Source organism: Sciurus carolinensis, chromosome 13 (assembly GCF_902686445.1).
Source record: "Sciurus carolinensis chromosome 13, mSciCar1.2, whole genome shotgun sequence".
NCBI lineage: Eukaryota > Metazoa > Chordata > Mammalia > Rodentia > Sciuridae > Sciurus > Sciurus carolinensis.
This window is the reverse complement of record NC_062225.1, coordinates 55,609,644-55,633,314: the sequence shown is the minus strand read 5'-3', so window position 1 is coordinate 55,633,314 and position 23,671 is coordinate 55,609,644. Positions and strand designations below refer to the sequence as shown.

At 40.5% G+C, this 23,671-nt stretch overlaps 1 protein-coding gene across 3 annotated transcripts in view; it reads right to left on the bottom strand.

Moving 5' to 3' along the window:
- Positions 1-23,671, bottom strand: part of Stpg4 (sperm-tail PG-rich repeat containing 4) — a 41,524-nt gene that overhangs the window by 3,168 nt on the left and 14,685 nt on the right. For 2 of the 3 annotated variants that reach the window (XM_047522835.1, XM_047522836.1), the window contains exons 4-5: positions 22,093-22,157; positions 21,621-21,675 (exon numbers count right to left, since the gene is read on the bottom strand). The exons of the other annotated variant lie outside the window; for it this stretch is intronic. In XM_047522835.1, the coding sequence (XP_047378791.1) occupies positions 21,621-21,675; positions 22,093-22,157 (120 nt within the window). The remainder of the gene's footprint in view (positions 1-21,620; positions 21,676-22,092; positions 22,158-23,671) is intronic. 3 annotated transcript variants of the gene reach the window in all.

Here is a 23,671-nt window from a genome sequence, read left to right as displayed (position 1 = left end):
GGCTAAGAAAGAAGAGACAGAGAAAGGAAGAAAGAAAGGAAGGAAGGGATACAGGGAGGAAGGGAGAGAGGAGGAAGCAGGAGAGGAAGGAACCCAAAGATTTAACAACAAGCACAGGCCCTGCCGCGGATGCTGGCAGAATATAAATTCAATCAACCTTTCTGTAGCGCGATCTGGAAAGATGAAATGTTTTTAAAATGTACTTGCCCATACAAAGGGAGGGAGACAAAGAAGAAAGGGAGTGGTCACAGGGTGCCGCAGAATCCAGGAGACTAAGGATGAGTCCTGAGCCTAGATCAGGGGTGCAGGCTGGGACAGACAGGTCAGGGTGGTTAGAAGGCAGGGAGGGAAGGGGAGGAGGAGGGAGAGGAGGGGGGGGAGAAGAGGGAGAGGAGAGGGAGGGGGAGGGGAGGGGAGGAGGAGGGGAGGGGAGGGGGAGGGGGAGGGTACCGCCCAAACACCACGTGTATACTGTTGACTTGATGTAGACCTTTTCCTTTTTTCCCAGCATTTGCTCTTTTCCTCTCCCATTTTCAAACAGTCAGTGCTCTTTGCCACAGGGGTGGGGCCCAGCAAAAACCAGAAATATCCCTTCTGGCAAGGTGTCTTGGATCTGTTTTTAAATAATGCAGGAACTGGGGGGGAAACAGGTGGGAGAACGGGTGGAAAAAAAAAATGGCCGGGAGTTGACGCTGTTGAACAGGCACATGAAGGTGCAATATAGTGTTCTAGCTATTATGTATTTGTTTGTTTGTTTGTGGCACCAGGGATTGAACCCAGGGACACTGAACCACTGAGCTGCATCCCGGGCCTTTTTTATTTTTTATTTTGGGTCAGGATCTCACTGAGTTGCTTAGGGCCTCGCTAAATTGCTGAGGCTGGCTCTGAACTTTCCATCCTCCTGCCTCAGCCTCTGGAGTTGCTGGGATTACAGGCCCGTGCCACCACATCCAGTTTATGTATATATTTTTAAAGTTTTCTCAGTACAAAGTTTAAAACAATATATATTTCTTATTTTGACCCAGCCATTCCACTTTTAGGCATTCATCCTCAGGAACAATTAAGAACTGTTTACAAATATGGAGCCTCAAAGACATTCAGCATAACATTATTTTAAAAGTAAAATATTAGAAATAAACTAAGTGATCAGTGATGTGTGTCTGGTCAGATAGATTGATTCTTCCATCTAGCTGTCCAGTGTTGATGAAGCTTTTTAGGCATAAAAATGATTCTCAAATATCATTGTGAAAAATGTAACTTTAAAATGTGTTTATAAAAAAAATTTCAAATGACCTGTACACGGATGGTAGCTTTCTCCAGGTGATGACATATTCAATTAAAAAGGAAAAAAAGTATTTTTCTGCTTATCTGCATTTAAAATTTTTTCTGCAATGAACATGAGTGTTCTTAAAACATGAAAAAATACTGTATAGAAAAGTGAATATGGAAATTGGGTAAAGAAAAATAAGGAGGGCTGAGGTTGTGGCTCAGTGGTACAGTGCTTGCCTCGCATGCGTGAGGCCCTGGGTTCGAACCTAGCTAGGCAGCACAAAAAAATAAGTAAATAAAATAAAGGCATTGTGTCCATCCACAACTAAAATATTTTTAAAAAATAAAGGATTAAAAAATATATATAAAGCCAATATATAGAGCCACGTATTGGGTAAGATCCTTCTAGTAACTGAGGCTGGTCACAATTGAGTCCAGGAGATGCAGCAAAACAAGCGCGGGGCTGCAGACCCTCTGCAGGATTTAAGAGCAAGCCTCTCCCGTTTGCTTTAGCTGGTGGCACAGAAATGTAATTAGGGCTGCCACTCTCGACTATCCTGCCATGAATGGAATATGTTATTAACAGCCAGGCACAAGGGACGCATGCGCCTCCTCCTTCAACGCCCTCATGACAGATGAAAGTGGTAACGTTTTCAAACTATGCAGACGTGTGACAGAGGTCCCTGTCAGGGTGAGGTTCTCTGGTGTAAACTGTACCAACGCTGAAGAAATCATAAACACGAAGAAGCAAAAGCCATGGGAATCCAGACAGAGACCGTTTGCGCAACCTCTGACTGCAATAGCGCAGCTCTTTGAGCTGGATGGGTAGCTGGCCAAAGATGCTGCCGTGGGCTTCGTCAGTTCCACACCTACCACCGCCTTCTGTAGCACCTGCCCCGGCTCCCAAGCCTCACGTGGCTTTCCTTTCTGAGCTGCCAGGTCACCAGTGCCTTGGGAGTCTGGATGTCCAGTGCGGTGAAGCACTGAGGAGTTCCCATGCCATTCAGCAGTTGCCGTGCACAGGCTCCGTCATCTGATTCGAAGGGACTGGGACATGGAACAGAAAGAAACTACTGCCACATATTATCAAGAACACATGCAATAATAAGTGTTGGCGTGGATGTGGGGAAAAAGGCACACTCATATGTTGCCGGTGGAGATGCAAATTGGTGCAGACACTCTGGAAAGCAATGGACCCACCATTTGACCCAGCTATCCCACTCCTTGGTTTATACGCAAAGGACTTAAAATCAGCATACTACAGTGATGCAGTCACATCAATGTTCATAGTAGCTCAATTCACAATAGCTAGATTGTGGAACCAACCTAGATGCCCTTCAATTGACAAATGGATAAAGAAACTGTGGTATATATACACAAAGGAATATTACTCAGCCATAAAGAACAATAAAATCATCATATTTGCTGGTAAATGGATGAAGTTGGAGAATATCATGCTAAGTGAAATAGGCCAAGCCCAAAAAACCAAAGGCCGAATGTTTTCTCTGGTAAGTGAATGACAATATGTAATGAGGCTGGGGGGAGATAAGAATGAAGGAACTTTGGATGGTGTAGAGGAAAATGGGGCGGAAGCAGGTGGGGAAAGGAAAGATAGTAGAATGAGACAGACGGTATTACCCTATGTATATGTATGATTATATGAATGGTGTGAATCTACATTGTGTACAACCATAGAAATGGAAAGTTGTACCCCATTTGTGTACAATGAATTAAAATGCAGTCTGTAAAAATAAAAATTTAAATAAAAAAAAAGAAACTACTGCCACATGGGGCAGATGGAATCTTTAAGAGGGAAACATTAGGGAAGTGGATACAGGCCCAAGTACATATTTCAAAAGCCACAGGAATGCTGTGGCAAAGCCTTGACAGCTCTGAGACTGGTCACTCGAGGGTCCTGCAATAGCCAGGAAACAGCTCCAGCAGAGTCCTGGCTGCAACCCCACCTGAGGGCTTTGTAAGAGGGCAGAAGGCTTGGGATATGTCACTTCTGGACCCAGTTCAATGGGAGAGTGTTTAAAACAAGGAGGACATTTGTACTGTCTTTCTTGAAGTTGAGCACTCTGTCCCCTGGTATACCAGGGATCACCAAGTGTGATCCAGGGCTTTAGTCTCACAGTGTGGTGTGCACGGGGAGGCCGGCCTCCGGGTTCAGCTAAAGCACTCAGCACCTCTCACACAATCACATGGCCATTCCCTACACCTTGCATATGTCAGGGCTTTGATGTGGCAACTTGGGATTTCCCAAAGCTAAACCTCTCAGAGACCACCACCATTTATCCCAGAGAGAACAGAATAGCCACCCAATTAAAGTCCCGAAACCCAAGGCCAAGGGAAAATTCAGGGAACTTTTCATGGGACCATTCCTCTGCTTTTGGCACCTGATTCCAGCTTGATCCTCCTGCAGGATGTTAGTAGCATCCTCTCCCCTTTGAGAAAGTCCTATTTAACTACTGGTTCCTTCCTCCCTCCCTTCCTTCCCTCCTTCCTTACCAGAGATTGAACCCAGAAGTGCTTAATAACTGAGCTGCATATCCCCAGCCCTTTTTATATTTTATTTTGAGACAGGGTCTCGCTAAGTTGCTTAGGGCCTCACTAAGTTGCTAAGACTGGCTTTGAACTCATGATCCTTCTGCCTCCGCCTCCCAAGTCATTGGCATTATAGCGCCACAGTACCCGGCTGGTGTTCATTTTTTAAAAAGGGAAAATGTAGACATAGACAGACAGACAGACACACACACACACACACACACAAAACACTACAAGAAAGCAAAAGGAGAGTTCTATAAGCTGAGGAATGACAAAATGTTCCAGCAAAGGACCACAAGCTAGGAGAGACACATGGAGCAGATTATCCCTCAGTGTACTCAGAGGAAACCAGTGGGGTGACAGCCTGATCTAGGCCTTCTGGCCCCCAGAACTGTGAGACAACAAATTTCTGTCGCACTGGTATGACTACCCAATTTGTGAGACTCTGTTACAGCAGCCAAACAAATCTGAGGTCCAGCTCATTTCTTTATCCAACTGACAGACAATGCTCCCGGTAGCGAGCTAGAGGCTAGGTATATGATTGTCTCCCAATATCGGTCTGCCCATTTCTTAGTGTCAGAACAATTTTTAACTGGGCACATGTCTTCCCAGGATAAAGTCTCAATTTCCCAGCCTCCCTGGCAGCGAGGCGTGGCCACGTGATTCATTTCAGACCACTAGGAGGGAGGTGGAAGAGGTGTGTGCCATTCCAAGGAGCCTCCTTAAGGAGAGGGCATACCAAGCTTCCTCCCCGCCCTCCTTCCTGCCAGCTGGCCCCTTGTCCTCTGCTTTGTGACCCCAGGAACAAAAGCCATGCTCAGCAGAGCAGTAAAGAGGAGGAGGAGGCTTGGACTTGCCACACCAGCCCTAAACTGCCCACTGCAGGGGGTTTAAAGAAGAGAAATAAATCCCTACATTGTTTATAATGTTATTATCAAGCCCTCTGTTCTTATAAGCAGAAGTTAGTCTAATTGACAAGATGGGCCTGCATTTCCTGTCTTCATGGCTTTACACTTTAGCAGGGAATATACACCTTACAAGAAAATAAAATCACAAGCATGTGGAATGTCACACAAAGGAATGGTAGGATGCAAGAGGGTACACTGATCTGGTCCCTGGTCCTCCAGGATCCCCTCGAGGAGAAGACTGGAGGAAGGGTTGGTGCAGGAACTAGTGGTAGGGAAGGGTAGGACAGGCCAAAATGGACAGGACCTTGAGAACAAGCCTGAAGAAAGGGACATTATTCATTTGAACCCTGCCGGGATAAATTTGCTGCATTACAAAAGTAAAATAATAAGTGCTCACTGGCCTGTTCTGATTTAATTAGCAGAAAGACCAAAAAAGCAAGTGATTAGTGGTCCAGGGATAGCTTAATATGTATGCAAGCTAACAGCAGGAGTTCTCCTCCATTCAACTGCCTGAACCCTGAATGTCCCAGGGGGTTAGGCACTGCTGCTAGGTTGAATATGCCAAATCCTGGTCAAACAAAGCCTAAGAGTCAAGCCCGGAAATATTCACTGAAATTTGCTGTGTGCCAGGTATTTATGCCAGGGGTTCTGACGATGTTAAAAATATTTGATATAAGATCATTGCCCTCAGGGTGCCTGAAATCTAGTTGTGAAGACAAGAACAAAATTTTCAGTAAAAGGAACAATGCAAGAATTAAAGAACAACAATAAAACAAATGCTGGAAGAATAGAACTAAATGTTAAGTGAGAGGCAAGAGCTAGGACTTAGGATGAGTTTGCAGCAAGGGGAGGCCATGGAGGCAGAAAGCTCTGCGGAAGAGGGACTGGAGAGCTGCCCCTTGAAGAAAGACACGAGTTAGTGGACAGGGAGGGAAGGATGAGTAAGCTCAAGGCCACAGGCCAACCGGACAGAGACCAGTGGCACAGATGGGACGCGGTACATCCATATCAAGATGCAGTGAAGACTTGTAACCGATGCTGGGGGTCGTAGGCCAGGCAAGCACTCTGCCACTAAGCCACATTCCCAGCTACTCAAGAAGGGACTTCTAATCCAAGTTAGCCCTGTTTCCACAGGTTCCTCATCCATGCGTTCAACCAACCAAGGACCAAAAATGTTTTTTATTTTTGTTTTTCAATGTGTCTGGGAGCCAGGCATGGTGGCTACTGGAGCTGAGGCAGGAGGATGGCAAGTTCAAAGCCAGCCTCAGCAATAACAAAAATTGCCTGTCTCAAAGTAAAATCTAAAACAGGCTGGGGATGTAGCTTAGTGGTAGAGCACCCCTAGGTTCAAATCCCCAGTTTAAAAAAAAAAAAAGTGTCTTTAGCTAGACTTTTTTCTTGTTATGATTCCCTAAACAATATAGTATAATAACTATCAATACAGCATTTATATTGTAATAGATATTATAAAGAATTTAGAGATTATTTGTAGAATACTCATGAATGAGCACAAGTTACATGCAAATACTATGCTGTTTCATAAAAGGGTCTTGCACATCCCTGGATTTGGGTATTCAAAGGGTTCCTGGAATCAATCCTTAATGAATACTGAGGTATACCTGAATTATGTTTCAAAATTTGAGCTTATATAAAAAAATTTAAGCTTATATGAAAAAAAGTCCCACAGCAAAACTTTTAACCTGAGATATATGACTAAATGTTACTTCCCAGTAACCTCCTTGAATTGCTGAATCTCCTTTTATAATATCACCTTTCTCCAGAAAATACACACATTCCATATCTCAGGTGAAGAACCTCTTGGCACCAACACACAAGATACATGTCAACAGATGTTTGCATAGGCTTCTGTCAAAAAAATGCAGTGAGGACTTGACATTCAACTTTCTCAGCAGTTACTTGGTTGATTTTCACATGTGTTGTAAATTGAGAAAGGTTTTTCACAATTTTGTTGCAGACTTAATCTTTTAAATGTCACTATGCATTTCCAGTCTCTGCAAGTCTTTGTCATTGTGAAGCCTTCTCAGCTGCAGGCAGGCGCTGGTCTTCTGGGCTCCTCTCCAACCCACTGCATCAGATGGGCTCCCCACTGCCCACTCCGGCAGCCTCTCCACCTGGCAGAGTTGCTCACTCACCTGCTCTCATCTCAAATTCACAACAGGGCTGGGGAGATAGCTCAGTTGGTAGAGTGCTCGCCTTGCAAGCACAAGGCCCTGGGTTCAATTCCCCAGCACCGCCCCCCACAAAAAATAAATAAATAAAAATCAAATTCATGACCACCTGGTGCGGTTGGCCCGAGGCTCAGCGAGGTTAGAACCAGTGACTTATCTACTTATCTAGAGCCAGTCGCTGGCCTCCTTGCTAAGCTAAGTGCTGGAAGTAACAGTCCTCAGTTCTAAGCTGTGTTTCCTTACAATCCTAAAGCTCAAGAGAACCTAGAAAGACCACATAGTCCATACCCATTGATCTTAGGCGCAGCTGTCAGCTGATTGTGCTGAAGAGAAAAAGGGTTGGATATACATTTATTGTCCAAAATATTCATAATATGTATAAAACAATTAGCAGTAAAATTGAATTTATTATGTGAGGTGGTAAAAAATGATCCCCCCCCCCAAAAAAAAATTTGGTGTGTGTGATAAGCAGGAATATACTGCTCCAAAAGAAAACAGGTGTCCCGGCAAGGAGGCTAGAATCCCATCTTATCCAGCTCATGGAGAGATCAGGTTTAAAGGAGGGAGGAAGATAAAACAGCACCCAAGGGCTGCCCCTCAGCACCAGTAAATGTATGGTTCAAATGTTTGTCCCCTTTGAAACTCATGTTGAGATTTTATCCCTATTGGGAGGTAGTAAAAGGGTGGAAACTTGATCTGACTATGGTACTTAGAGGTGGGACCTCTGGAAGATAATTAAGGTTAATAGAGGCCATAAGGGTGGGGTCCTAATCCGATGGGACTGTGTCTTTTTAAGAAGAGGAAGAGACTCCTGAGATAGGCTGCTTTAACCAAGTGATGCCTCGAACAACCTGAGGACTGGAGAGTCCATGCCAGCAAGGACCCAATCAGATGTGCCATCCAATCTTAAACTTCCCAGCCTTCACCACCATAAGCAGAATAAACCTCTTTTCTGTATAACTTTCTAAGCCTGAGGTACTCAGTTATAGCAACAAAAAACAGACTAAGACACCACCCTACCTTTATGTTTTTATTTTTTGCTCAAGTTAATTTGGGATGGGTTTCTGTCATTTGCAATGGGGAAAAAAGAAAGTCCTATTTCATTTTTTTTTTTAATTTCCACTCAAGATTCTATTATAAGAAAGAAGCTCAGGAGATGGTCCACTCACACCTGGATAGCGAAACATCATTCTGCTAATGTTAATGCCATTGCAAAAGTTGCAAAGATTTTTCAGAAGAAAAATTTCCAGGATAGATATCTTTTCCTAGAAAATTCTAGCATATCTGTAGCTTTATTTGAAATGCTATATTTTCCAAAAACATTAGCTACAAGTGAAATTCATCTTTAAGAAGATTGAGGCTGGAACCTGTTTTAATCATCTTAACTTCCAGATTCCATTCAAGCAGAAATCAATTTTCTGCTTTATTCAGTCTGACCATGTTTATTAATTATTTTTCTACTCCCCATGGAATTTCAGACTGTCTGTTTAGTTTTTAATTGAACTAATTCCTTAAATGCAAAAACAACTGGAATGATCCTGCATTCTTTCATAATGCTGGTAGTAATGCACAGTATATACCACAGGTCTGATACACACTTTGAGCATTCTTTCTAATAAATGTGACCAAAATAGACAAATAACATTATCATCATTTGTGTCTGTACAGATTCCTGTTTTTCTAATCTCTACCTTATTCTTCATAGTCCTGTCAGGTTTTAAGAAACAGAAGTACCTTGAAATATTTCTGACATCAAACAAAAGAAACTTATTTTCATTTGACATTGTAAGATTTATTTCAATCGGGAAAGATGAGCGCATCTCGCCTTTTATTTCATATGAACTCTGAGAAATCGTAATTGTAAAGAATCTTCTTAGCAAACATCATATGAATGACTGAGTCCTAATTACGTAGTAGTGAGTGAGACTATTTTTATCTAAGAAACAAAATGTTTTCCTGTTGACAATTTTGACAGCTCTTTTCCCCAAACACTGTTTATTTTTTGCTTTTGAAAATTATATTTAGAAAAATTATGAAGGCAGTGGAGAGAAAGGAAGTAAACAACCACTCTTAGTCACAGCACCTCAGCATAGTCAATACCAGTATTCCGGTCCATTTCCTATTTTGTATATATGATCTTTCTCACCTTATTTTAATCATAATATATGCATAATTTTTTATCCTGCATTTTCCAGTACACATTAGATCATAAAAGTTTGTGTTGCTAATTTATAATTTTTATAATGATTATTTAAGTGACTGTAAAATAGTCCTTTGGGTGGATATGTAATATTCTTTAAAGATTATTTCCCTTGATTGGATAATAAAGTGTTACTATTGTTATCTTGCTATTACAAATAATCCTTTAATGATACTTTTGTATAGATGAATATTCTGTATTCAAGATGATTACTTTAGGAGGGTTTTCTCAAGGTAGAATTAGAGAGCTAAAAGGTATGAAGTTTTTATAGCTTAATATATATTGCTAAACTGCTTTTCAAGGGGATGAAGTCTACTCCGACAGCAATAGATAAGAAAAGCGCTGAGTCTCTAATCCTCATGCCAAGCAGTTACTGGGGCAGGGAGAAGATTTAGAAAAATAAAATCTTCCTCACTCTATGTTACCTTAGCAGGAGGATTAAATAAAGCCATTAATAGCCCCCATGTGTTCCCAAAAGCTGGGTGGAATAACTGATGTCCTTCATGCCCCTATTTCAAAACACATTCAGGAGGAAATAAAATCATGCAATTTTTCAGTAGATCAGGAGACTTATTTAAGTCATTTATAACAACAAGAAAACCTGTAACAGGAGGGATGAGGAGAGGAGAAACCACAAATGACAAATTTTGCCTCGTTTGATTCTCTTGGATGAAAACGACTAGGATTTGTTGCCATCTGTTTTTTCCTCCTTAAAAACATCCTGACACCGGCACGGTGCAGTGGAGCACGACTGTAATCCCAGCGGCTTGGCTCAGGAGGCTGAGGCAGGAGGATGGCAAGTTCAAAGCCAGCCTCAGCAATGGTGAGGTGCTAAACAACTCAGTGAGACCCTGTCTCTAAATAAAATACCAAATAGGGCTGGGGATGTGACTCAGTGGTCACAGTGCCCCTGAGTTCAATCCCTGGTACCGCCACACCGCCAAAAAAAAAAAAAAAAAAAAAAAAAAAAAAAAATCTTGGTACATCTGACTTGCATCTTTTGGGCTTGGTATGTGTGGGGCTTGTCTTATAAACTGCTAAAAGCAATTGGTAGCTGATAGAGTTTCCAACACAATTTTTTTCCATGGGTGAAAAAAGGTGCCTTATGATAGAACATATCTTCTGGCATCTATCTAAAAATGCACACATACTCTGTCACTGTCCTTCTGGGACAAAAAACTATCCACTATCAATCATTATGCCAACAATGACCGAAAGAGCCAATAAGTATATAATTTACGTTGACAATTTGAAAGTTCAAATCATTTCCCAGTCAGGCAGATTCCTTCCCCACAGTTTCTCCTGTGGGCACTAACATGTTAGGGATAAAATGTAACCCACCAAATGACTCTCTGACATGGGGAACCAGAAGTCTGCCAAGTTTTTGTTTGTTTTAAAACAAGTAGGAGGGCTGGGGAGGGAACTTAGTTGGTAGAATGCTTGCCTTGCCTGCACAAGGCCCTGGGTTCGATCCCCACCTCTGAGGGAAAAAAAAAAAAAAAAAAAAAAAAAAAAAAAAAACAAGTAGGAGTTGTTTCTCCACACTTGAGGGGACCTTGGGCCATAAGATCCTAGAGGATTTTCAAATTCAAAGTGGTTTTGTTTGTGTGTGTGTATGAGGTTTTTGTTTGTTTGTTTGTTGCAATGAGGGGAATGGAACTTAGAGCCCTCTTATGCTGGCAAGTGCTCTATCACTGAGCTACATCCTCAGCCCTTTAGTGTATTTTTATAACTAGAAAAAAAAACATAGTAATTTACTCTGCCTTCATAGAGTCGCTAATGATTTTTTAATAGAGAACGTAATGCATTACTGATTAACAAACATTAATGAACTCCTTCTCATAGGTCACACAAAGAAAGGAGGAGAGATGGGTGCCTGCATGTATCTTTTATAACCAGCCTTGTTCTAAAAAGGGGTAAAAGGGATCTGGCAACCGTCCGTAGGTCTGTGCTCCATTGCATCAGATCTACAGGTCATATTTCCAGTGATTGCAGGTTTCACGTATACCAACAAAGAGGCAACCTGTCCTAAGTCAACAGGCTCAAATGACACTGTGACCGCACCATGCAACCAAATACAAAACACACTTCGGAAGAATTAAGAGTTAAGTGTTGCCGGGCCTGATGGGGCACACCTGTAATCCCAGCAGCTGGGGAGGCTGAGGCAGGAGGACCAAGAGTTCAAAGCTAGTCTCAGCAATGGCAAGGTACTAAGCAACTCAGTGAGACCCTGCCTCTAAATAAATAAAATACAAAATAGGGCTGGGGATGTGGCTCAGTGGTTGAGTGTCCCTGAGTTCTATCCCCAGTACCAAAAATTAAAAAAATAAAAATAAAAATAAAAGAGAGAGAGAGAGAGAGAGAGAGAGAGAGAGAGAGAGAGAGAGAGAGAGAGTGTGTTAAGGGTTGTTAATGAATAAATCAAATGCCTTACCTTCTTTTATGGGATTTATTCCAGAAAGTAAAGACAAACTATCTAATTTGATGACATAAATATTTTACTTTTTAACTTTACAAATAAAACCAAAACACATAAAAGTCAAAGATCCTATAAAACTTCAGCAAATATAAATGTTAATATTCTTTTACTATAGAGTTTATACAAATCAATGACAACAAAAGAATACCTAACGTCTACCCAATAAACCACTGAGCAAAGACTGTGACCAGAGCTTATAGAGAAGACTCACAGGGAACTGGCTAAGAAATAATTAGAATGCAGAGTTTCAGATCAGTCAGACACACTAAATTAAAAATTTTTTTACTATCAAATTGACAAATATTTTTGAAATATTTTTTAAAATAGCAATAAAAAAGATTTACACAATCTTGTAGAAATCACACTATCTTCATTGCTAGTATAATATATATCAAGAACTTATATATAAGCTCTATCTAGTAAATCCTGTTTGAGACAATCCATAAAAAATGATGTATAAATTTAGAAAAGACTGTGCATTGAGTCTCTGTACAAAGCATACTTAGGCTTTTCATCTAAGTATTCAGTATCAATGTTCTTGCATAACAAAGTTGTACATATAAGCAAAAGTTGTCATAACATGAATGAATTCTTCAATGAACTGAGCACATATAAAAACCATACCCTTGGCACATGCCTGTAATCCCAGTGGCTCAGGAGGCTGAGGCAGGAGGATTTCGAGTTCAAAACCAAGCTCAGCAAAAGGGAGGCACTAAGCAACTCAGTGAGACCCTGTCTCTAAATAAAATACAAAAGGGGGGGGCGGGGACTGGGGATGTGGCTCAGCGGTTAAGCACCCCTGGGTTCAATCCTGAGTACAAAAAAAAAAAAAAAAAAAAAAAAAACACCTCAAAGCCTATTCAAATATCTCACCCTGCTTAACACCACTGCTGATAGATTGGTGTCTTTCAGTCAGTTTTCTTCTCTCTTTCTTTCTTTTTTTCCATTCAGTACTGGGGATTCAACCCAGGGGCACTCTACCCACTAAGCTATATCCCCAGTCCTTTCTTTTTCTTTCTTTGTTTTTGTTTTGTTTTGTTTTGTTTTTGAAGTAGGGTCTCGCCAAATCCCCTAGGCTGGCCTTGAACTTGAGATCCTCTTGCCTCAGCCTCCTGAGGAGCTGGGATAACAGGTGTGCACCATCACATCTGGCTCTCTCTCATTTTAAAATGGTCACTCAACAATACATTTTGCAAATAAAATGGAAATCCACTTCAAAATGAAAATGCAAATTTTACCCTAAAATTAGGATTTCATGAAGTTAATGAAAGTGATGGAGAAGTACCTAATTCACAAGAGGTTGACTAATGAGAACCCAGCAAAATTAGATTGGTTAATGATGAAAAGGAGAAGTCAGAAAAGGATTGTGACACTATTGGCACTTTGAAAAAGAATGATTTAAAATATCAAAGTATTAAGAGATTCTCTTTGGAAAACCACTGAAGCTTCAAATATTTTTTTTCTAAAATTTGTCCTTTGTGATTTCATTAGAAATGTCAAACATAAAGTGAAATATGCCATTATAATATCATAAAATAGAAAAAAATACAAAAATCAACCCAATTACTTTTTTTAATCTAAAAGTTAGTGTATCGTTGCAATTATATATGTATTTTTTAGTTTTCATTTTTGTTTTGTTTGTTTTGTGGTTCTGGAAATTGAATGGGTGCTCTACCACTGAGCTATATTCCTAACCCTTTTTATGTTTTATTACTTTTTTTTAATTTTTAAGACAGGGTTTTTGCTTAGTTGCCAAGGCTGATCTTGAACTTGCAATCCTTCTACCTTAGTCTCCCAAGGACCTGGGATTTCAGGAGTGTACCACTGTGCCTTGCCCAATTGTTTTCTAAAACTGTATTTCTCTAGTATTTCTTAGTAAGAAGTTTTAAAACTCGAGTTAAAAAACAAAGAGTAAAAATAAATGAATAAAAATTTAGAAAATTTGGGAAATTCAGAAAACTGCATTTAAAAACTTTTCATTACTCATGCATAAGCAATAGTTCATTTTCTCCCTTTTTTTCTCTGCAGCTTTAAAATAATGAAATCATGGTACCTCACAATCTTATATCCTTTTTTTACTTAGTCTATCATTCACTTTCATGTTATTAAAAATTCTCTTTAGCTTTATCTTTACTGGGTAAATAATTAAGTTATTGCATCATAATTTATTCAATCATTCTACTATTGATGGTTAGTCTTGATTTTAATTATTCCAAATATAAGAGTTACATTATGCAGGTATAAGTTGACCTACAAAAAGACCTATTAAGGTGAACCCACTTTAAATGGAATTAAAATTTTAAAGTAGTGAATAAAATTTGTTTTTGACTTTACCTTAAAAAATTACTAAAAGTGAGCTGAGTGTGGTGTCTCAGGCCTATAATCCCGGCTACACTGGAAGCTGAGTTGGGAGGATTGCATGTTCAAGGCCAGCCTCAGCAATTTAGCAAGACCCTGTCTCAAAATATAAATAAATAAATAAATAAATAAATAAATAAATAAATAAGGCTGGGGTATAGGTCAGTGGTAGAGTGCTCCATAGTATTGAAAAAAAGAAAGAAAGAAAGAGCAGGCATGGTGGCACACACCTGTGATCCCAGTGGTCCAGGAGACTGAGGCAGGAGGATTTCGAGTTCAAAGCCAGCCTCAGCAATGGCAAGGTGCTAAGCAACTCAATGAGACCCTGTCTCTAAGTAAAATACAAACAGGGCTGGGGATGTGACTCAGTGGTCAAGTGCCCCTGAGTTCAATCCCTGGTACCAAAACAAAAAGAAAAAGAAAAGAAAGAAAAGAAACAAATAGTAGCAAAAGTATTATAGCAATAAAACAGAAATCTGGCCCCACCCCTCCCCAATTTCATTCCCCAAGACAACTGTTTTTTTTTTTTTTTTCCCCCCTAAGAGTGTATAACATGCTGTACAGCATGGTGAACACAGCATTTCACTGAAATAGCACTTGACAGGTTCATTCATGCAAACAGCGCTCTTAGAAACACTTCTTTCCATGTGTCTAGAGAATCCAAAACAGCTAGTTCCAGCTCTTCGGTGTTCTTCTGGCAGTTATCTTACTACTAAGTACTACGTTCCTATCTCTATTTCCTGATTAATATTTTAGAAATCACCTATTGACTGCTTCCTGGAATAAATGAGAATGGGGCTCTCTTGCTCTACCTACCACTCCTCTCTCCTCATAAGCTCAAAATAGAACTTTAAACCACGGATCAATTGTTTACTAACTAGATGTCATTTCGGGTGGAGCTGTGATGTGTGTTTTTCAGCACAGACTTCTGTCTTACCTGGAGTTAGTGCCTATTACTTGCACCTTTTGCTATACTTATTTTCTCAGTTTTCCCCCATGAGACCGGCTGTTCTTGAGCCCCTTGTTCCCTAGAGACATTCCTTCTGGAGTTCTCTACTTTCTTTCTCAATATGGATTGGTTTTGTCTCAAACTGCTATCCAGTGGTCAAACTGGGACAGCTCTCCAGTGTTCTCCCAGATGGATCCACTTTCTCCTGGATCCCATACCTTCCTTTTTCTGGATTTCTGGATTTGTTCCCTTGTTTTGTGTTTGTTTGTTTGTTTGTTTGTTTATCACTTGTAGCATCCTTAAAAAAAAACTTAGCAGGTAATTTTTATTTATTTTATTTTGAAAATGCTTCTATTTTGTTTCCACAATTGATGGTGATTTAGATGAGCATAGAATCCTAAACTGAAAATAATTCTTCCTTTCTCAGTTCTCTGTAGACACTAACTATTAAAACAACAACTTCCCCTTCTATTCACTGAATTCTGTTTTCAACAAGGTATCCATTCTGTCTATCCCCATCTCTAGTTTATGTTAAAAGTTTTTATGGCTGGATTTGTTGAGATCAGGCAATTGAATGGAGATCCAGTGTTTTTCCTGGGGTATTCTAAATGTCAAGTTGTAGTTCTCTTTCCTCTGGATCACTGAGATTTTCCAGAAGATAAACTCTACTCGTGTGTGTGTGTGTGTGTGTGTGTGTGTGTGTGTGTGTGTGTTATTGGAGACTGAGCCCAGAGTCTTTCTCATGCTAGGCAAGTGCTCTATCACTAAGCTATTTCTCCGGACCCAAACAAATACATTTTTGAGGAATGAGTCCCACTATGTCACCCCTGCTGGCCTCAAACCCCTGGGCTCACGCAATCCTTCTGCTTTAGCCTTCCAAGTGACTGGGACTATAAGCATGTGCCATTGTGCCAACTCCACCAATATTTTGCCCAAGGGGAAAATATTAGATGGTCAGTATTCCACATAAGGAGATTGGGGGGTGGTGCTCCAGACCCTATTATTCTGTGTACAGGTTAATTAAATCCTGGGTTTTGAGTTGTATGACTCATTTTACCTTCCCTCCATGTCCCCAGCCTCCCTGTTGTTGTAAGGGACAAATGGCAGTTACTCGGAGCCCACATCAGCTTCTTACTATCTACAGACATGAAGCAAGTGGTTTATGGTGCCCCCTCCCCAGGCAGGACTGCAAAGAGCCCAGGTTTCAAGGTCACTGTGGACTGGGTCTAAGTCCTGACTCTGCCTCTTAATAACCATGTGACCTCAGGCAATTAACTTCCTTTTCCTGGCCTACCAAATAAAGATGGCAAGTTAACACTATCTCCACAAGTTGTGAAGATTAAATGACACAGTCCATGTCACTTGCCAGAGCACATTCAATAAACAGCAGTTGAAATCATCATCAAAATGGACCCCAAGAGAGTAAGAGATTTATGAAGTTTCTTCCTGTTCTAAGAATCCCTAACAGTTCCCTGACCGTGATGTCAATTTCTAGAACAAATCAACCAAATGAATTTTTCAGATAAAGGCTGCATGGCCCATTATAATCACCTAAGTAAGGATTAATGAATTGTGGCAAGAAGATTGAAGACCTCCTCCCAGTAAGCTTTACCATGCTAACATCACAGTCCACCATCTCCCACTGCTGGGATCACCAGGGCTCGCTCTCTGCAGTTTACAAATTTATGGATCTAAACCAAACCCACAAGTCTGCTCTGGCAAAGCTTGTGTAGGACAGACACAAAGCATAGCCCTGGGCTAGTTCTTTGTCTTGAAACATTTTCCATGAAAGTATTTTTTTTCTCTTTCTTGAAGGTCAGGATATTCCAAATCAGTGAATCACTTTTATGTAGAAAATAGAATGGATGAGGTGATATCAGAGAAAAGGGCAGAGTAAGGATCTCCCAAACCCTCCTCCATAAAAGCAATAAGAACACCGGCAAAACGCATCAGAATCTACCATCTTGTGCTACTTCGCACACCAGAATGCTCATCCTACAGGGTACCAATCTGAACTAAAAGAAAATCATCATTGTTTTTTGTTTTGTTTTGCTTTTGAGATGGGTCTTGTGATGCCGTCCAGGCTGGCTGGTTTTGAACTCCTGGACTCAAGCAAGTCTCCTGCCCCAGCCTTTTGGGTAGCTAAGACTATAGGCCTGTGCCACCATGTCCAGCTCAAAAAAATAAAATTATTCTTAACTGAGTTGCCCAGTGGCTGCGTCACCAAGTCCAGGTCTCTGGTGCAGTCTCCCCAGAACCAAACCTCTGTCTCCCACAGGGAGGTGGGAAGGGAAGTTGCCTAGCAGCTGGGGACAAGGTGGGGTTAGGACCTGTGATAAAACTGGTCAGCCAGACCTCCTGCTTCCAGCCCCCCTACCACCTACAGGTACCCCATGCCTCAAATTCCTGAGATTTTTCATCAGCAGGCTGGTGTTCCACAGAATCTAAGAAAAGTTCAGAAAACTTGGTCAGAGATCTGAACTCAGAGACCCAGGTACTGTAGTACAGGGGCCTTGACAACACAGGAATCCAGAGAACTTTTGCACACAAATGGTGAGCTGCTGGGCCCCTTCCCTGACTCAGCTCCCAGATCCCTGGCAAATGGCTCATACCCCAGAGAAGGTTGCCGGGTCCTTCTGAAGCAACTGAAGTGTCCTAGAGACCTACAGGTACAGGTGTCCATGGACCACCAAAGGAAAAGCCAGGTCTTCATCCCATCCATTCCCCTTGAAACTCACCTGCAGATAATCCCCACCTGTATTTATCTCTTATGGCTGTTGTAACAAATAACTATCAATTTAGTGGCTTAAAAACAACAACCTCAAAACCTCTCATAGTTCTGGAGGATGATGTCTGAAGTCAGTTTCACTGGGCTGAAGACAAAGTATCAGCAGGGCCATACTCACTCGGGAGACTACAGAAGATTCTCTCATGCCTCTTTCAGCTTCTGTGGCTGTCAGCAATTCTTGGCTTGTGACTGCACCTTGGCACTCTCTGGTTCTATATGTGTACTGCCTGCTTGTGTGTGTGTGTGTGTGTGAGAGAGAGAGAGAGAGAGACATCTCCTCACCTCTCTTAAGAGGACCCTTGTGATTGCATTTAGACCCCACCCAGCTAATTCAGGATAATTTCCCCATCTCAGACTCGAACTGAGTCACATCTGCAAAATCTTTACCACATGAGGTAACACCCATAGGTCCCAGGGATTAGGACATGGATATATCTCTGGGGACCATTATTTAGCCTACTACACCACCTGCATACAGTTTTCACTAAGTTTTTTAGTTTTTCACACTGAAATAGTGAAATCAAAAGGGTTTTTGTCAACTTTTATTGGATATTTGAATTTCTTATTATGAATTGTCTGCTCATGGCCTTTATCTGTTATACCCTTCCGTTGATGCTTTTTCCTATATATTGTTAAGGGAGTTTTACAGATAAAGTCATTCACCCTTTATCAACCTTTTTTTATTTTTTCTGTTGTGTTATTTTGTGGTGCTCGGGCCCACGCTGTACCGCTGAGTCACTCCACCTGCTACCGGCCAAGTGAGAATACATTTCCTAGTTTGCATCTGCCTATTTACTTTGCTTACAGTTTGTTTCCTGATATATGAGAAATTTTAAATGTTCTAAAATGAAATGTGATATTTCCTTTCCTTTGAAATTTCTATCATTGCCACTCTCTCAGAAAGTCTGTCTTATCCTTAGACATATATTCACATATTTTCTCCTGGTTATGGCTTTCAAAAGTATCTGATTCTATAATCAGTATGGAGCTTATTGTAATATGTGGTATAAAGAGAGAGCATAACTTATTTTTTCAACCTAATTAGTTTTTTTAGCATAAAATATTTTTCCCTTTTCCTAGTGACTTGTCATATCAACTTTATCAAGCATAAAAATCTTGAACATTGTAGGGTTTGTTTCTGAGCTCTGTTTGGTTACCTCAATTTCTTTGTCAGATGTTTACTTTATGGTCTTTTTGGATCCCAAGTTTGTAATTTAACTATAGTCCATCAAACTACACCAAAATAATTTTTTGTTTTTCACTTTCAGATTGCTTTTCTCACTATTCATTTTTTGATATCCTATTGATTAGTTCCTCATCTAAAAGAGCTCATTTTTATCATAACTCATGTACATGCGTTTGGAAATATTTTAAAACAGAAAGGTTATTTCATATTTTCAAAGAAAAGAGACTAGATATTCTTCCTTTCTGTTGTTAATACGATGATGTACTGAATGACTATGATGACTTTATTAGTTAAGACAACAAAAGCAGGTGGCAGTCACTCTCTAGGTGCTAGGAATACAGGATAAGAGCAGATGAAAATCCCTGCTTCTGTGAAGTTTGCCATCCTTATCGAGGAGACAGGTACAAACAGGATAGGTCAATTTTAAAGTGCAGTGTGTCAGACAGGAGGAATGCAATGGGGAAAAAGGAAACCAAGGAAGGGGTAATGGGATTCCTGAATAGGTGACTAGGAAAGACCTCCCTGTGAAGGTGATTTGAATCAAGACCTAAAGAAAGCAGAGAGCTCATCTCCAGGGGTTGCCCTGGACCTCTGAGCCTGACCAAGGCTGCCCTCGTCCTCTGAGCTTCTGACAGAAATTTTAATATAAAACCAATATTAGCAATAGCAGCCACCATGGATTGAGCTCCTGTTCTAGACCAGAGACTAGCCTGGGCTGCTTCTTATAAAGACATTGCTGATCCTCATAATGATCTTGCAGAGTTGAAGCTAGTTGCCTTGTCACATGTCCCCCAAATCTCCTTCTGTGTAGATCCCTGGAGAGTCTGCTCTATGCTTCTGACCTAGGTTTCTGCTTTTATTTTTCCCACAAGGAACCCCTGCTTCAAAGAAGGAGCCAACACCAAGTCTGAAGGAAGCACTACTGGAGAGCATGTCCTACCAAAATGGCAGCCTACACCATTAAATTTCCAAGAGAATAACAAAAGCACGTCCAAGAGCACTATGCATCAAACTAGAAAGCATTCGGTTTCATGGGGCATGGTGGAGCAGGCCTGAATCCCAGCAGCTCAGGAGGCTGAGAAGGAAGGATCACAAGTTCAAGGCCAGCCTTAGCAATTCAGTGAGAACTCGTGTTAAAAATACAAAATAAAAAGGGCTCGGGGCATAAGCTCAGTTGTTAATTGCCCCTTGGTTCAATCCCCAGTACCAAAAAAACATTTTTTTTTTTAAGTATTCAGTTTAGATCGCAGGATAATGATGGAATGTTCCAGGAGGGATATCTCCAAAGGAGGGGGAAAAATGCAACTGATAAATTATCTGATGCATTTAATCATTCCTAAGAAGAATTTAGAGTTCTCTTGAGAACTTGGGTCCTTACCAAACTAAGCAAACCAAAAGTAAAGTGTGCACATGTGTTTGTATGTGTGTGTGTGTATGTACAGTTCTTGGGATTGAATCCAAGGTCTGCCACATGTTAGGCAAGTACTGTACCACTGAACTACATCCCCAGCCTAAGTAAACCAATGAACTCCAAGAAAATAAAAAGTTTAAGAAATTTAATTTAATCTACTATGTGGCTCCACAGGGAGTAAAATTAAAATGTATCAGATATAAAAATTGTGATAATTATTAGGAGGAAGGGGAGAGCTTTCGTGGGGAAGACTTGAGAGCAATTGGAGAATTAAGAGATAAAGCCTTGCTGGGCACGGTGGTGCACACCTGTTATCCCAGCAGTTCAGGAGGCTGAGGCAGGAGGATTGAGAGTTCAAAGCCAGCCTCAGAAAAGAAAAGCTAGGCGCTAAGCAACTCAGTGAGATCTTGTCTCTAAATAAAATACAAAATAGGTCTGGGAATGTGGCTCAGTGGTTGAGTGCCCCTGAGTTCAATCCCTGCTACCTTCCCTGACCAAAAAGGAGATAAAGCCTCAAACTCAAGAGAATAAGATAGTAGTTGAAAATATGGACGAAAATACCAGGAGAAATGGCTAAGAGTTGAAGGTGACTGCCCTCAAGAAGGTGGAATGGTGGTGGGAGGCAGAGCAGAGGATTGCTATTTGTTATGATTTATGGTACCTACTGACATTTAACCATGTATTGGTATTGTATTGGTGACAATAAAAATATTTTAAATATTTTAAATATTTAAAAATATTTAAATATATAGCTCAGTGGTAGAACACTTAACTAGCAGGTGCAAGGTCCTGGGTTCAATCCCCACAACCACGAAGATAAATAAAATTAAGAAATCATGTTTGATTCTTTTTTTTTTTTTCCAGTCTGATAGCTATTGAGGTACTGATGCTACACAATGAACAAATTGTTTAAATTGAGAAATAAAAATTATATATATGTATTATGTATACATTTTGGAGTAGCTAAATCAAGTTAATTAACATATTAATTATCTCACACATCACTTTTTGTGTGAGAACCCTTAAAGCCTACTTTCTTAATGATTTTCAACAGTAAATACATTTTATTAACAGAAGTCACCATGTCGTACAATATATATCTTGAACTTCTGAAAGTTAAGGGACTGGACATTTTCTTCTGTTACTTGCCATGACAAGTAACATTTACATTGAAATTCCTAGTGTATCTTCAGATATACTTAAACTATAGCTTAAATCAATTGCATTAATCATTCATGTCTTATGACGATGAGCAAAATGTTAACATATTAAAAGGAATCACTAGATATTTTAAACATCAAATTCATCATAAATTAACTGTCTACATTATACTCACAGGAGTGAAGTAGACAGTTGGGAATCTTTGAACCGCAGAACGAAATACAAAGCTCCTATATTTAAAAAAGAAGAAAATGGTTTTCTAAATCTATTTTCTTTCTTTTTCTCTTTTTGGTACTGGGTATTGAACCCAGGGCACTTAACCACTAAACCACACCCCCAAGCCTTTTTTATTTATTTTTTGTTTTGAGACACTAAGGCTGGCTGGTCTCAAACTTGTGATCTCCTGCCTCAGCCTCCCAAGTTGCTGGAATTACAGGTGTGTATCAACTCACCAGCTTCTAAATTTATTGATAAAGTAAAGGCCTTTGTTAACTTACTCCCTAAATGTCATTTAATATTTTAAAATGCTAATCTGAATATAAAGTGCATAAGTGAAGTTTAAGTCATAAGTATTGGTATGTAAGTACATATGTAATAGGTATAGATGAAATGATTAAAAGTAACTTCATTAATAAACATATAATTACCTGGAAGCATACTTGGGAACTGGTGTAGGAAGTATCTCGTATTGACCTGGGTAAAGCTGAAGTGACTACAGGGAAGGAGCAAGGAGACAATAATAGATTAATAGATGTCATAAACTCACTCGATTATCTGTTATTCAATAATGCTTTATTTTATGGTCATTCAACATTCCATCATTTATTCTGTGCTTCAATATAGGAAAGGTCCACCTCCAAAGGTTGAGCTCCAAAACATTCAATATGTATTCACTTTTCACGGTGAATTTTATAGACAACCTGCCTGAGATGTTGCATGGGAAAATGCTGTCTAACCGCTCCCATTTTGAATTGCTAGAGTCGAAAAATCACTTGGACCATGTATTGCCTGCTCTGGGGTACAGCACAGGGCAAGTGATGGGGATACAGTGTGAGAGAGACATGGTCCCTGACAGCAGGTGTGAGAGGCACCTGCAGGAACATCCTAACACTGTAGTCAATGCTAAAATAGATTGAAAATCAGTGTGGGAATGGGGGAACAGAGGTTAAACCCAACAGGGTGATCTAAGGACAGCAAAGAGGAGGCCATTTGAGGGGGACATTTAAGAAAGGTAGGACCTCTTCAAGCAGAGCCAGGAGGGTATTCCAAGAAGAAGAACCTTCCATGTGAAACTGTCTCTCTGCCCTATGTCTAATTAGCTGCAAACTATCTAGGTGGCTCCAATGTCCCTGTGCCTGTGGATGTTCGCCCAGAGGATGAGAAGCAAGGTCGTCTCAGGATGGAGAGGAGGGTATGTGAATGGAGGAAGGAAGAGAGGAAAGAGGATGAGGAACAGGGGGAAACAAGGGCAGGAGCTCCAGACTCTCTGTGTTGCAGGAGCTGCTAGGCGGGAGTTGGATGATCAACTCCTAGGCAGACTCAGAACCACCTCCCTCCACCTCCCAGTATTTTACATTTTGAGAAACAATGCTGCCTTTGTTGAAAATGAAGCATCCTCATACTTGCCACATGGAAGTTCAGCTATTATATTTCACCCTGCGGCTGTCTTGTCCATGAGAACACAATTTTTTGATTGCTGATCAAAATTTTTGTGGATACCGTGGTAACAGTAAATACACATTTTATGATGAAATACACATGCTGTCCTGATGTACCTGTGCTTTGCTAATTGCCCACTTGAAATAATAAGTACAGGGGAAAAACAAAGTTATTTTTGCATCATACTGCAGAAGCACGGGAACAAAATTTAAGCAAAAGTCTTTCTTGGGGCCAGCAATGTCCTATTTCTTGATTTTTGATATGGTTCATGCATGTTTTCTATGTACTTTAAACTGTGTTTATGTGTCTCTCTTGCTTTGGTGCTCTCTCTCTCTCTCTCTCTCTCTCTCTCACACACACACACACACATACACACACACATACACACACAATGAGGAGAAAGGAGGAAAATGGAAAAGGAAGGACCTCCTTAAGGACCCTTAAAGAGCAAGGTACTCATGAAAAGACTCAGTCTGGAAAAGAATATTGGTCCCCTGTAGGGTCCTTATTTGTCCTGCCCTACTTGGCTTCGTCTATCCTTTGCAGTTTAAGATAATTAAAGGATTG